The sequence below is a fragment of the Ranitomeya imitator genome, chromosome 6, assembly GCF_032444005.1.
Source record: "Ranitomeya imitator isolate aRanImi1 chromosome 6, aRanImi1.pri, whole genome shotgun sequence".
In the NCBI taxonomy this organism is placed as follows: Eukaryota; Metazoa; Chordata; class Amphibia; order Anura; family Dendrobatidae; genus Ranitomeya; species Ranitomeya imitator.
Genome location: NC_091287.1, coordinates 167002281 through 167017753, shown reverse-complemented (window position 1 = coordinate 167017753; position 15473 = coordinate 167002281). Strand labels below are relative to the sequence as shown.

Genomic DNA, 15473 nt, shown 5'->3' with positions numbered 1-15473 from the left:
GCTATTGGGATGCAAGTCCGAATTTGTGTTTATATTATGGTATGAAGTGCCAGTTACTGACTCTATGGGACAACATTTAATGAATTAATTTTGCTTTAAAATGTATTTGACTTCAGTGCTACCTTTTATTTTATATGTATATTTGTATATCATTGATACAACTGAAAATATAATGAAGTATTTTACTTTAGGGGGTTATCCAGGTTTTCTTCAAAAGTCTGCCATTACTCTATGTGAACACAGATTTGTGAATCTGCACTGCCCGGATTCTCCAGTGTCGGCTGTGAGACAGAGCGGTCATGTGCCTGCAATCATGCGATATGTATACTCCAGGTCACATTCTGACTAGACATGTGCGACCTCACTGTATTCACTTGTATTGAGATATGCTGTGCAAGACTACACCATGTTCCAAATTATTATGCAAATTACATTTTTCTCGGATTTTTCTAAATGCTCGGTGCAAATGACAGTCATAAATAAATGTTATCACCCGTTAGAGTATATATCAAATTTTATTGAGGAACCCTCCCAATGATAACAGTATAATCTCCAAATTATTAGGCACAGTAGAATTTCTAAACATTTGATATGTTTTAAAGAACTGAAAATGCTCATTTGTGGAATTTGCAGCATTAGGAGGTCACATTCAGTGAACAGAAAAGCTACCGTATATACTCGAGTATAAGCTGACCCCCCTAATTTTGCCACAAAAAACTGGGAAAACTTAATGACTCGAGTATAAGCCTACGGTGGGAAATGCAGCAGCTACCTGTAAATGTCAAAAGTAAAAATAGATACCAATAAAAGTAAAATTAATTGAGACATCAGTAGGTTAAGTGTTTTTGAATATCCATATTGAATCAGGAGCCCCATATAATGTTCCATATTAAAATATGCCCCATATAATCCTGCATAAAGGTTAATAAGGGCCCCATAAGATGCTCCATAGACACATTTGCCCCATATAATGCTGCACAAATGCTGATTATGGCCCCATAAGATGCTCTATAAAGATATTTGCCCCATATAGTGCTGCACAAACCTTGATTATGGCCCCATAAGATGCTCCATAGAGACACTTGCCCCATATACCATAATGCTCCACAAACGTTAATTATGGCCCCATACAGACACTTGCCCCATATAGTGCTGCACAAATGTTATGGCCCCATATAGTGCTGCACAAAGGTTATGGTCCCATAGATGCTCCATAAAAACACTTGCTCCATATAGGGCTGCACAAACGTTATGGCCCCATATAGTGCTGCACAAACGTTATGGCCCCATAGATGCACCATACAAACACTTGCCCCATATAGTGCTGCACAAACGTTATGACCCCATATAGTGCTGCACAAACGTTATGGCCCCATAGATGCTCCATACAAAACACTTGCCCCGTATAGTGCTGCACAAACGTTATGGCCCCATATAGTGCTGCACAAGCGTTATGGCCCCATATAGTGCTGCACAAACGATATGGCCCCATATAGTGCTGCACAAACATTATGACCCCATATAGTGCTGCACAAACGTTATGGCCCCATAGATGCTCCAAACAAAACACTTGCCCCATATAGTGCTGCACAAACTTTATGGCCCCATATAGTGCTGCACAAACGTTATGGCCCCATAGATGCTCAATACAAAACACTTGCCCCATATAGTGCTGCACAAACGTTATGGCCCCATAGATGCTCCATACAAAACACTTGCCCCATATAGTGCTGCACAAACGTTATGCCCCCATAGATGCTCCATACAAAACACTTGCCCCATATAGTGCTGCACAAACTTTATGGCCCCATATAGTGCTGCACAAACGTTATGGCCCCATAGATGCTCCATACAAACACTTGCCCCATATAGTGCTGCACAAACGTTATGACCCCATATAGTGCTGCACAAACGTTATGGCCCCATAGATGCTTCATACAAAACACTTGCCCCATATAGTGCTGCACAAACGTTATGGCCCATAGATGCTCCATACAAAACACTTGCCCCATATAGTGCTGCACAAACGTTATGGCCCCATAGATGCTCCATATAAACACTTGCCCCATATAGTGCTGCACAAACGTTATGGCCCCATATAGTGCTGCACAAACGTTATGGCCCCATAGATGCTCAATACAAAACACTTGCCCCATATAGTGCTGCACAAACGTTATGGCCCCATATAGTGCTGCACAAACGTTATGGCCCCATATAGTGCTGCACAAACGTTATGGCCCCATATAGTGCTGCACAAAAGTTATGGCCCCATATAGTGCTGCACAAACGTTATGGCCCCATAGATGCTCCATACAGACACTTGCCCCATTTGCTGTTGCTGCGATAAAAAAAAAAATCACATACTCACCTCTCCGTCGCTCAGGCCCCCGACACTTTCAATAGTCACCTGCTCCTCGTTCCGGCGCTGCTCCATGTTCAGCACTGACGTTCAGCAAAGGGCGCGCACTAACCACATCACCGCGCCCTCTGACATGAGCGTCACAACTAAAGACGGAGTGGCGCCGGAACGAGGAAAGGTGACTATCGCACAGCGCTCCCCGATATACTCACCTGGTCCTGGCGCTGTGCAGGTCCCTGCTTCCCCGACGCCGCAGCTTCATCCTGTACTGAGCGATCACCATTACCGCTCATTACAGTAATGAATATGTGGTACCATGTGACCACTCAGTACAGGAAGAAGCTGCTGCTGCCGGCGCCGGGGAAGCCAGGGACCTGCAGGGACCGCGCCTGGAGTAGGTGAGTATAATTAGACAGTTCCCGCTCCCCCTCCCCTGCCGACCCCTGGGTATGACTCGAGTATAAGCCGAGAGGGGGACTTTCAGCCCAAAAAAGTGGGCTGAAAATCTCGGCTTATACTCGAGTATATACGGTATTTAACTCCAAAACATCCTAACAGGCCAAGTTACATGTTAACATAGGACCCCTTCTTTGATATCACCTTCACAATTCTTGCATCCATCGAACTTGTGAGTTTTTGTTGAGTTTCTGCTTGTATTTCTTTGTGTGAAGTCAGAATAGCCACCCAGAGCTGCTGTTTTGATGTGAACTGCCTCCCACCCTCATAGAGCTTTTGCTTGATGATACTCCAAAGGTTCTCTATAGGGTTGAGGTCAGGGGAAGATGGTGGCCACACCATGAGTTTATCTCCTTTTATGCCCATAGCAGCCAATGACTCAGAGGTATTCTTTGCAGTTGCAGCATGAGATGGTGCATTGTCATGCATGAAGATGATTTTTCTCCTGAAGGCACGTTTCTGCTTTCTATACCACGGAAGAAAGTTATCAGTCAGAATCTCTATATACTTTGCAGAGGTCATTTTCACACCTTCAGGAACCTTAAAGGGCCCTACCAGCTGTTTCCCCATGATTCTGGCCCAAAGCATGACTCCTCCACCTCCTTGCTGACGTCGCAGCCTTGCTGGAACATGGTGGCCTTCCACCAACCATCCACTACTCCGTCCATCTGGACCATCCAGGGTTGCTCGACACTCATCAGTAATCAAGACGGTTTGCAAATTAGTCTTCATGTTTGTCTGGGCCCACTGCAACCGTTTCTGCTTGTGAACACTGTTTAGGGGTGGCCGAATAGTTGGTTTATGCACCACAGCAAGCCTTTGAAGGATCCTACACTTTGAGGTTTGAGGGACTCCAGAGGCACCAGCAGCTTCAAATAACTGTTTGATGCTTTGTAATGGTATTTTGGCAGCTGCTCTCTTAATCCAATGAATTTGTCTGGCAGAAACCTTCCTCATTATGCCTTTATCTGTATGAACTCGTTCTGTGCTCTGTTTCACTCACAAATCTCTTCACAGTATGATGATCACTCTTAAGTTTTCGTGAAATATCTAATGTTTTTATCCTTTGTCTAAGGCATTGCACAATTTAACGCTTGTCAGCAGCAGAGGGATCCTTTTTATTTCCCATTTTGCGGGAAACCTGTGGCATGCTTAATAAAGTGGAACATCATTTTTAAGTAGTTTTCCTTTAATTAGAATCACCTGGAAAACTAATTATCACATGTGTTTAAGATTGATTTCAATGATCCATTGAGCCCTGAGACACAATACCATCCACGAGTTTATTTGAAAACAAAACAATTAAATCTTTATGACACTTAATACCAATCTGCATAATAATTTGGAGCACAATGTAGTTGGAATGTGGCCAGAAGCATGCATATTGCTTTGAGGATTCACATGACCGATGGCATCGGAGAATCCTCACAGCGCTGTGAGGATTCACAAGTCTGCAGTCACATAGAGTACCTGCAGACTTTTGGGACAAAACTGGACAACTTTTTTAATCCAGTCCTTTTTAAGCATGTGGCCAATTTTTCCACCAGCCTTTTGGTCTTGAGTAAGTTACATGTTCTCTTTAACTTGATTATTCTATCTGATGTCTGTACTATTTATTTATATATTTCTTTAGCTTATGGAGTGGTTTGGGTGGAGGAACCTGTCACCATGCCAGATTTAAATAGGGTTTACATGTATTACTCATGGTCTGGCTTTTATGGTCAATGAGTCATGTTGCCAAAGGCTGAGGTGGTCGTTGTCAAGAAAAAAAATATATATTCCTTAAGTTGTGCTTGTTGAAAAGCAAATAATTCAATGCTGTGCTAGACCGCGGTGTTTGGAGCATTGCCGTTATTTCTGATAAGCTTCTTTTTGGCTGTCTTCCAGGTATCTACCATTTAGTTTCTTGTTTCGCAGTGGGACAGAGTATTCAGACGCTGCTCTCTTTCAACACATTCAAGATTTAGCCCTGCTAATTTGTGACACATTCATGGAAAACCTTGTACAGGGGTTTCCAGTGTGTGTTGTCACCGTTGCCATGTGACCATTCTGGACCATGAGTTTAAACTTGGCAACCACGTTGCTGCCACAGGAATTTCATATGAAATATTCATCATCTATTGGGTTGTCAATCACGTTGTTGCAGGTTCAGTGCAATTTACAGCGCTTCTTTAAACAAAGAGGAAAGTAGTGATTTATTTTTTACCTAGATATTAAAAAAAATTGATAAACTAGTTTTATTTTTTTTATTCACAACGAAGAAAACCATTGGATGAGCTTAGAAAGATAATATATACAGTGCTGTGGAAAAGTTTTAGGCAGATGTGAAGAAATGCCGTAATGTAAAAATTCTTTAAAAATATAGAAGTTTTAACGTTGATTTTTATCAATTAACAAAATGCAAAATGAATGAACAAAAGAGAAATCTAAATCAAATCAATATTTGGAGTGATCATCAGTTACATTCAAGAAACCATCAATTCTTTTAGGAACACTTGTACACAGTTTTTAAAGGAACTCAGTAAATACATTGTTCCAAACATCTTGGAGAACTAATCACAGATCTTCTCTGGATGTAGACCTGTGCAGATCCTTTTGTACTCCCTTTGTGTTTAAAACAGCCTCAAAACCTCAATTCCTCCAGGAACACTTAAGGTAGCGTCACATTAAGCGACACTGCAGCGATATAGACAACGATGCCGATCGCTGCAGCGTCGCTGTTTAGTCGTTGTGTGGTCGCTGGAGAGCTGTCACACAGACAGCTCTCCAGCGACCAACGATGCCCCCCCCCGGCGTCAGCTTCCCTGCACTGTGTAAGCGCCGCCCGTAAAGCAGAGCGGTGACGTCACCGCTGTGCTCTGCTTTACGGCCGGCCGGCGCTGACACAGTTCAGGGAAGCTGACGCCGGGGGACGCGACAGACACCGGAATGTAAGTATGTAGTGTTTTTTTTTTTACATTTACAATGGTAACCAGGGTAAACATCGGGTTACTAAGCGCGGCCCTGCGCTTAGTAACCCGATGTTTACCCTGGTTACAAGTGAAGACATCGCTGGATCGGCGTCACACACGCCGATTCAGCGATGTCAGCGGGTGATCCAGCGACGAAATAAAGTTCTGGCCTTCTAGCTCCGACCAGCGATCTCACAGCAGGATTCTGATCGCTGCTGTGTGTCAAACACAACGATATCGCTATCCAGGACGCTGCAACGTCACGGATCGCTATCGTTATCGCTCTAAAGTTGCTCAGTGTGAAGGTACCTTTAGAGTTTTTGAAGGAATTTGACAGAGTGGTTATTACACCGTGTTCCAAATTATTATGCAAATTGGATTTAAAGGGAACCTGTCACCCCCAAAATCGAGGGTGAGCTAAGCCCACCAGCATCAGGGGCTTATCTACAGCATTCTGGCCTGGTGGTCGGCACTCTTAGCAAGTTAGCAATTCTGCTCTGTACAGGCGACCTCATCATCGCCTATATATAGCAGAGCCGATCGGGTTATGGCAGCTCCCAGGGAGACTATTGTAGCATGCCAAAGGTAAAAAAAAAAAAAAAAAAAGTTTTTAGAAATATATAAAAAAATAAATAAATATAAAAGTTCAAATCACCCCCTTTAGCCCCATTCAAAATAGAACAATAAAAAAATCAATCATACACATGTTTGGTAGTCCTGCATTCAGAATCACCCGATCTTTCAATTAAAACAAATAACCTGATCGCTAAACGGCGTAATGAGAAAAAAAGTCAAAAAGCCAGAATTCCGTTTTTTAGTCACTGCAACATTGCATAAATAACGGGCGATCAAAAGATTATATCTGCACCAAAATGGTATCATTAAAAACATCAGCTCGGTGCGCAAAAATAAGCCCTCACCCAACCCCAGATCACGAAGAATGGAGACTCTACGGATATCGGAAAAAGGTGCAAATTTTCTTTCATTTTTTTTTTTTTTACATAAACTTTGGAATTTTTTTTCACCACTTACATAAAAAAAGAACCTATAAATGTATGGTGTCTATGAACTCATAATAACCTGGAGAATCATGACAGGTCAGTTTTAGCATTTAGTGAACATAGTAAAAAAGCAAAGCAAAAAATAATTGTGGAATTGCACTTTTTTTGCAATTTCACTGTACTTTGAACTTTTTCCCCGTTTTCCAGTTCATGATATGTTAAAACCAATAGTGTTGTTCAAAGTACAACTTGTCCCGGAAAAAAAACAAACTCTCACATGGCCATATTGACCGAAAACTACCTCCGTCATGAAGGAGTTAAAGGTTTAGCAAAATGTGCAATTTTTTCACCTAAAGCTCACAAAAACAGTACAAGATAGAGAAATAAAAGCCAATCATTTCATGCTCCATTTTGAAGAATTTGGCGCCAAAAACCGCAACAAAAAAGGAAAAGGACATAAAAAAGCGCAAATGATGAATCGTGGACTTAAAGGGGGTTGTTCACTACTAGGATAACCCCTTCTCATTCCCCATGTTTGGCCCCGTTAAAATAAAAGCACTTATACTCCCCTTCAGTGCCGCCACCATTCCAGCAGTGTCGGTGTTCCTGGGGCTTACATGCAGTTGCTGCGTCACATGAACTCGCTCCCAAATCAGCGCTGGTGTCACTGTCTGAAGCTGGGCATAGTGATGCCATCGCTGATTAGGGACATAACAACCTCACATGAGCCCGGGAATGTGAGTGCCGACACCACTGGAACCGCACAGGTATAAGAGTTCTTATTTTAACGGTTCCAAGAATGAGGAGTGAAGAGTTGACCAAGTAGTGGACATTCCCTGTAATGCAGGGGTGTCAAACTGCATTCCTCGAGGGCTGCAAACAGGTCATGTTTTCAGGATTTCCTTGTACTGCACAGGTGATAATTTAATCACCTACACAAATAATGAGTTGGTGATTAAATTATCACCTGTGCAGTACAAGGAAATCCTGAAAACATGACCTGTTGCAGCCCTCGAGGAATGCAGTTTGACACCCCTACTGTAATGTTTTGGCTGATTAAAGGCATAAAAACTGGTGGAATATCATTTTGGATGTGATTAGTGAATGTAAAATTAAGTTCAAGAATCAGTCTGTATGAAATATTTTTGGGGCAAAGCAAGACGTCAAATATTAATAAAATCTTGTTTTCTTCCCCAGGTCGAGATTTGATTTGTATTCAGTCCATGGATGGGATGCTTATGTTCTTTGAACAGGAGAGCTATGCGTTTGGACGTTACCTGCCCGGGTTTCTCTTACCAGGTCCCCTGAAGTACAGTCCTAAAACAGATTCTTTTGTTACGGTTTCTTCTTGTCGACAAGTTGAGAGCTACAAGTGAGTATAAACCCCAGATTTCCATTTGCTCTTTTCCACATGACCCCTTTCAGTCTCTTGTCTTACCAGGGCCACACTCCCCAAAATCACAATGTCTTGAATGTCATGTAAAAATTGAATTGGAAAAGGAAACTTTGACTTGTGAGATGCTAAACTTCTTAACCTGATTATCCCCCGGTATGGCAGTCAGTATAGCAGGGCGCTATCTGTTTTACAGTATTCTAATTGAAGTGTTGTCTTGGTTAATCTCCCTGCGGTATTGACAGTGATCAGAGGGACCTCAAATCCCAGCCATATTGACCCAGCAGCTTGCAGAGGAGGAGCGGACGCCCTCTGGGATCCTATTCTCACCTTTTCACAATGAGGTGGAGGGGCTCATAGCTTTACATGACATTTAGGATTGAAATGAAGGCCCCATATCTGAAATATTCCTAGTCCTGGTCAGCCGTGCCAGAGCCGTGGATTAATAGGATGTCTGTAAGTAGAGTAATAATTAATCACATGCTCAAAGCCTTTGTGATTCTAAATACCAAAAAGTGGCCTCAGAAACAAAAAGAAGTGAAATAAAAATCATTTTGTCGCTCTTACAAAATGCTATTTTTTGGAATTAAAGAAAAAAAAAAAAGCAGTATTTTCCCACATAGTGGAGGGTGTAAAATAAAACCTAAAAGAATGTCAGAATTTCTTTTGAATCCCAAAATGTAAATAGTAAAAGTTATATATTGTCCACTAAAACTAAGCCATCACTTTGCTCCGTTGAAGGAAAAATAAAAATGTTGTGGAATGCAAGAATAGAAGTTAGTTTTTTAAAAAAGCATAGAAGTATTACAAATTTATATGTATATACATTTCAAATTACTGTGACTTTATTGAAAAAACAAACAAACAAAAACCAAGAAACACCCAAATTGTATACAATACATTATATGCACTACATAATAGTGTTTAGTAAATACCCATTAAGGCTATATGCACACGGTGCGGATTTTGCTGCGGATCCGCAGCGGAGTGGCTGCTGCGGATTCGCAGCAGTTTTCCATGCGTTGTACAGTACCATGTAAACCTATGGAAAACAAAATCCGCAGTGCACATGCTGTGGAAAAAACGCGCGGAAACGTAGCGTGTCAATTCTTTGTGCGGATTCCGCAGCGATTTACACCTGCTCCATAACAGAATCCGCAGGTGTAAAACCTGCAGCTGGAATCCGCACAAAATCTGCAAAAAAAGTGCGGTTTACCTGCAGATTTACCAAAATCAGTCTGAAAAAATCCGCAGAGTAATCCGCAGCGTGTGCACATACCCTAAATGTGATCTCTGGTGTGCCATTTTCAGAGCCAATGGAATATTCTAGTCAGGCGCCCAGGTTTCACAGACGTACATGGTCACTGCTCTCTCCGCCGCTTTATATTTATTTAGTTTTTGATTCTCTGCTGAATTCAGTATAGCGTCTTTTTTTACTAAGCAGAGAAATCTTCAGGAGAGTAGATGCTCACTACAGACTGATTGTGTGTGCGACCCATTTCCCCGACGCGGGCTGGAACACACTCTGATGTGTTGCTCTCTGTGCAGATACCAGGCGCTTGCTGTGGCGACAGATGCTGACACTAAAAAGGAAATTGAGCAGCAAAAAATTGGTTCTGGCAAGAAACTCCTGGTAAGTGTTTCCGAATATTTATCAGTATTTACATGTGGTAGGGCTGGTCCCTCTTGTATAATTTTATCACCATTTGTAAGCTCATTAGCCAGGCTTCACATACTGACTCACTGGAAAATGTGAGTCCAAATCCGCAAAACATCTTGTCTTATCGTGAAACATGTCATCATAGCATTAGAGGTTGGCCACTACCTTTTATTGATGGGCTATTCTTATGATAGGCCATATACATCTGATCAGTAGGGGTACGACACCTGGCACCCCCGACGATCAGCGGTTGCTGGAGGCGACTCGAAGCTTTCACATGCTGCGTAATACATCAGCTCTATCATTTCTATAGTGGCCGTGGCCCGGAACTGCAGATCCACCCCCTATTTAAGTGAATAGAGGATGGCTCTGTAGTACCCGACTTCGGCCACTATAGTTTTGACAGAGTTGCCGTGTTCCAGCAGCATATGGGAACTTCCAACTGGCACTACTTATCGATTAATGATCAGATACTGATGGCTTATCATACGGACGGGCCATCAATAGTAAATGTATATATATGAATACCAACATGTAAGGCCACGTTCACACATTCAGTATTTGGTCAGAATTTTAGATCGGTATTTGTAAGCCAAAGTCACAAGTGAATGAAAAGTGCAGAAGTGGTGTGTTTTTTCTATGATACTTTTCCACTTGTGATTTTGGCTTACAAATACTGATGTAAAATGCTGACCAAATACCGTACGTGTGAACTTGGCCAATCATCTGGAGCTGTGCTGGGAAAAGCCAGACTAGAGTGCTCTCTGCAGTCATCCATGCTGCCTGTGATTTGGGCAGCATATATCCACTGGTAGGTTCCCTTTAATGGAGTTTTACATTACTTTCTGAAAACCTGCCAGAGGAGAGGGTTTGTTATAAAATAAAAAATAAGCATTATTTAGCACACCGTTCACCTGTGCGCTCCAGTGCTAGGGCTCCTTTGGTCTATCTGGACTGTAATTGATGATGTTCTTTCTTTTCAGTCATCTGATTGTGTATTCTTTTTTTTTTTAAATTATATCAAAACATAGTCTCTTTTCTTACATCTTTCAAACCATTCTCTCAGTGAACTAATTGCATTATATATTTAAAAAAAAAATACCTTTGTCATCTGCCATTCTGAATGACAAATGCTAATAACAAAAGAAAGTTAAAATGAGCAAAACATATATGTTGGAGAGAGTGTGATTAGATTATTAGAAAAGAGTACTATAAAAGGATTGGTATTAATGGCTTACCAGTTGTGGTGGATTCTTGAAGCTTTAGGTCTGGGTTTACAGCATGAACTGAAGGCAATGGTGCAGTGGAGGGGGTCTTGACCTGTGACACATGGATCAGTGAGGATCAGGAAGCCAAACAAGTGAAGTAGGGTGCACCAAAAGAACTAAGCCAGGGGTACACACATGGGAACAGGAATTGTACAGGGAACTGATATCTTGCAGCAGAACTGCAGTTAATCACAGGAGTTCAGAGATGTGTATGAAATCCAGCTCCAGTAATCGTGTGGTATCTTTCAGCAGGGCAATGGTAAATAGCAGCAATGCATACAAAGTGGGACATGAAGCAAGGAAATTGTTAACAACAGGATAGCAGTGAAGCATAGGTAAAATTTAGACTGGCTTAAAGAGATGCAATACCTTGATTGCACAGTGCCACTATGAACAGCACGGAGAACAGTTAAGAGTAGTTAATCACTTCTGAGTGGAAAGTGTCAACAATACCTAGTGAGCAGGACTAAACTTGGAAATAACACTGGTTGCTGCTTGGAATTCAAGAAGAGATGGAAACACGTGGCTGGAGCTGAGCCAAGTAAGGTAGAAGCAAATCCTGCAAACTTGAGACAATTGTGGACAATGTTACGCAATAACATATAATACTAATGCATCAGGCCTCTGCCTGAGTAGACCTTAAAAGCCCTAGGGTGATGTCGTCAGATGAGTTTGTTGTGTTAACCTGTGAAACTCAGGGTGGACTGCTGCAAAGAGAGGTGGCCATGGGAGAAGGGAGAAAGGTTCAGCACTGGAACCAGTACAGGTGAGTAACAGTAATTAGCTTGAGATACCTCTGCAAAGAGAGCATGAAAATTACAGAACTATTATACAGCATCATGGCTCCTCCACTGTGGACAGTGCGATTTGAATATTTGATTACGGTATATTATTATTATCAATATTGGTGATCTAAAGCATAATTGTAGGCTGTGCAAAAGTATACTACCCTAAAAGAGTTTGTTCTTGGGCTTTCTTCACCATTGCATTTATTTGAATGGGGATAAACTGCAATACCATATACAGCCAAGTGATAAAAGTGGCGCTGTGTCTGCGGAAAAGGGAATCCGGCCTCTTGGGTGGAGGTAGTAAATCAGGGTATAAGCCTGACCTCTTGGCTAGTGCTGTATGAACTTTGGCTCTTCACGTCCCTCTGTTGAGAGCAGCTTAATGTTCCCAGACCATTGCAGATAGTCAAATATCCAGTACATTGTTGTACCATTCTGTGTATTCCAGTAACTTAGTGTAAAAGCTTGAGATGATTTTTAGCTTTGCGGTTCTGTTCACGAGATATATAGCTAATAGACCTCAGTGGGCTACACACCAGCTGCAGCTGTTTTACAGACACGCCATACAAGAAATTGTCCCAACTCATATGGCAGAGAATATTTTATTCTAAGTTTTATCACATGTTTAGGAAACTCCCTTTGGTCATAAAAGGAACAATCCAGGTTTTGTTCATTTTTTGATCTAATATTCCCTTGCTCATCATTTCTAAGTTAGTATGTATGACTGTCTCCTGCTCCATCACACAGGAGACTCTTTTATATCCATACTGCTGGCGCTGTGCGGGATTTTCACCTAATCACAATACGGTCTCAGCTTTTATGTCTTCGGCTTGGTCGTTAGGTGATCATTTTATGTTTCTGTGCAGTAAGTAACAGTGATGAGATAAAAGTTCTCCACTTGTCACCGGGGTCTAATTTCTAGACTGTTTCACTGGGATTTTTTTTTCTTATGTTGAACATTGCAAAAACGATTTAAACGTTATTACCAAAGTTACAACCATAACAGTCCACTGTATTTCCTACATAAAGGAAATCATTTTTGTCACGTTCACATTGATTCTTGTGATTATTTTATTGAAAGTTAAGAGGATATTGTGCAGAATAAAATGTGCATATTTCAGCTGTAAGTTTCAGACTTGTATCTTGTCCATTGGTTATATCAACTCACATACAACTTAGAGAATAGCCGTAATTTTCATTTTTATTTCATCAATCAATATTGCACATGAAAATAAGCTACTAAAATATATATTATCAAAAAAATCTGCTTCTTTCTCCTCCCGTATTGATCTTTCACTCTCAGTTCATAAATAAAGTGTGTGAAATCTGTGTTCCGTGATGCCAGATTTTCACATTACAGAGATAGGAGAAGACAGTTGGTGTTTTTCCATTTCTATGGAGGAGCTGGAGGTAGACGCAGACGGACATTCTGCTGCTAGTTCTGATGAAACAACAGTTAATGAGGACATCCAGGACTTTAAAAAACAAAAAGGTATGTTGTTGCTAACAGAGGCAACTACCTGTCTGTTGTACCTGGTGCTGGTCATTGACCGCTCTGGCCAGAGATTCAGCTGCTTCCTGTCAACAGAGCAGCAGTTTCCTGTTGACAGGGCGGGACTACTGGAGTCATGCTGATTGACAGCCGCATCCCCCAATTAGGCAGCAAGATCCAGCTGCCAGTCAGCATGACACCAGTAGTCCCACCCTGTATAAAAAAAGCCAATATTGTTTTTGCACATTCATTTATTTATTTTTATCTATAAATCATTTCATTATTTATATGTACCCCCAAACAGCACCCTATAAATACACACAGCCACGTCAGTGTAAAAAGGAGAAAAGTTATGGTTGCTGAACGGCAAATCAAGGAAAAAAGCATCATTAATCCCTTCAGAATCTTTGATGTACATGTATGTCAAAGGTCATGTCCCTGCGGTGATGTGGGCTCACACTCTGAGCCCTCATCTTTTCCCGGTCTTGGTGGCTGATTTAATTAGCCATCAAGTGCCTCGGCTGTTAACCAGTTAGATCACTGGATTTTATATGGGGGATTTAACACACGCCAGGCGGAAGCGCGTCATTCATCCCGCACATCGGCGCCCCTGTCACGTGAACGCGTTGTGCTTAGGGGTTGTCGTAACAGCCGGGAGTCTACAGAAGAGCCCATGCCCATCATTACGATATTCTTGTGAACGTCAGCCCCTGGCCGGCATTTATAGGAGATCATGAATAACTGCTATATATAGCACAGGCGTTCGGATGATCGCAGCTTCATGTCTCCTAATAGGACTATTGAACACAGTAAAAAGTGAACTGATCTGGGGAATCATATTGCCAGGCAAGTTTTACTATATAATGAACTTGGTAAGTTTAAAAAAAAAAAAGGCAATTGTGCAATTGCACTTTTTTTTTTTTGCAATTTCAATGCACTTTATTTTGCCTCATTTTACAGTACACTATACGGTAAAATCAGTGGTGTCATTCAAAAGTACATCTTGTACTGCAAAAATGGCTATAATGGCTAGAAAAATAAACAGGGCAGACAAAGTACGCCTGCGCAGGAGCCGCGGCAGGAAGAAAAGAAGAGGACGTCATCATATGAAGATAGGAGGAGCCGGACCGCGACCCCCATCGGACCCGGACCGCCCCTTGGTGAGTATAATATAACCTGTTTTTCTTGCCTTTCAGGTTACTTGGGGGGCTTATCTACAGCATTACAGAATGCTGTAGATAAGCCCCTGATGCCGGTGGCCTTATCTCATACTATTTTTGGGGTGACAGATTCCCTTTAAGGAGTTTCATGCAATCTGTTCGATGGTTAGTAGCTAGGTTCGGTACGGCACCAGAACTTGACTTGAACTTGACCCTGAACCACACTCAAGGCAATGGGACCTGAACTTTGGTGCTGTAAAATGTTCGGATTAAAGCTTAGGGGGCAGAAAAATGAAGCAAAATGGGGGGTAACAGCAGTACAGTTGCTCAGCAAACAAATGTGGATTGGAAAATTAATTAAAATAACATAGATTAAAAAGTAATAATCTTGAACCAGGAGGCAGAGGTCCAAGTGGAAGAGGAGATTGAGGAGGAGGTGAAGATGAACATGGCGTTGTAGGTGGAAGAGGAGGAGGTAGCAAACATTGCGTTTGTGTTTTTAGGGAAAATAGTTAAAATAACATAGAATGAATTAAAAAATAAATCTTGAACCAGGAGGCGTGGTCCAAGTGAAGGAGGAGGAGGTGGACGTGGACATGGCATTGTAGGTGAAAGAGGCGGAAGAGGAGATAGCTAACATTGTTTTTGAGGGTTTTTTGTATTTTTTTTTTAGGGAAATTTCTTAAAATAACATAGAATAAAAAAAGTAAAATAACAATCTTGAGCCAGGGTTAGGAGCTCCAAGTGGAGGAGGAGGCTGAGGTGGAGGTGGACGTGGATGTGGTGGTGTAGGAGGAAGAGGCGAAGGAGGAGGTACTCAACACTGTTTTTTTTATTTAGGGAATTGACTTAAGTAATTATGTGACTGAGCTAATTTTGACCTTAATGACCAGGCCAAATGTCACTTTATGAGTAGAATGCTTCAATGGATATCAAGGGGTTCTG

General features: G+C 41.7%; 1 protein-coding gene across 4 annotated transcripts in view; it reads left to right on the top strand.

The window, feature by feature from the left end:
- The window catches only part of BBS9 (Bardet-Biedl syndrome 9), a 521564-nt gene that overhangs the window by 128061 nt on the left and 378030 nt on the right, over positions 1-15473 (top strand). For all 4 annotated transcript variants that reach the window (XM_069730272.1, XM_069730271.1, XM_069730270.1 and 1 more), the window contains exons 6-7: positions 7965-8139; positions 9709-9793. In XM_069730272.1, coding sequence (XP_069586373.1) covers positions 7965-8139; positions 9709-9793 — 260 coding nt within the window. The remainder of the gene's footprint in view (positions 1-7964; positions 8140-9708; positions 9794-15473) is intronic.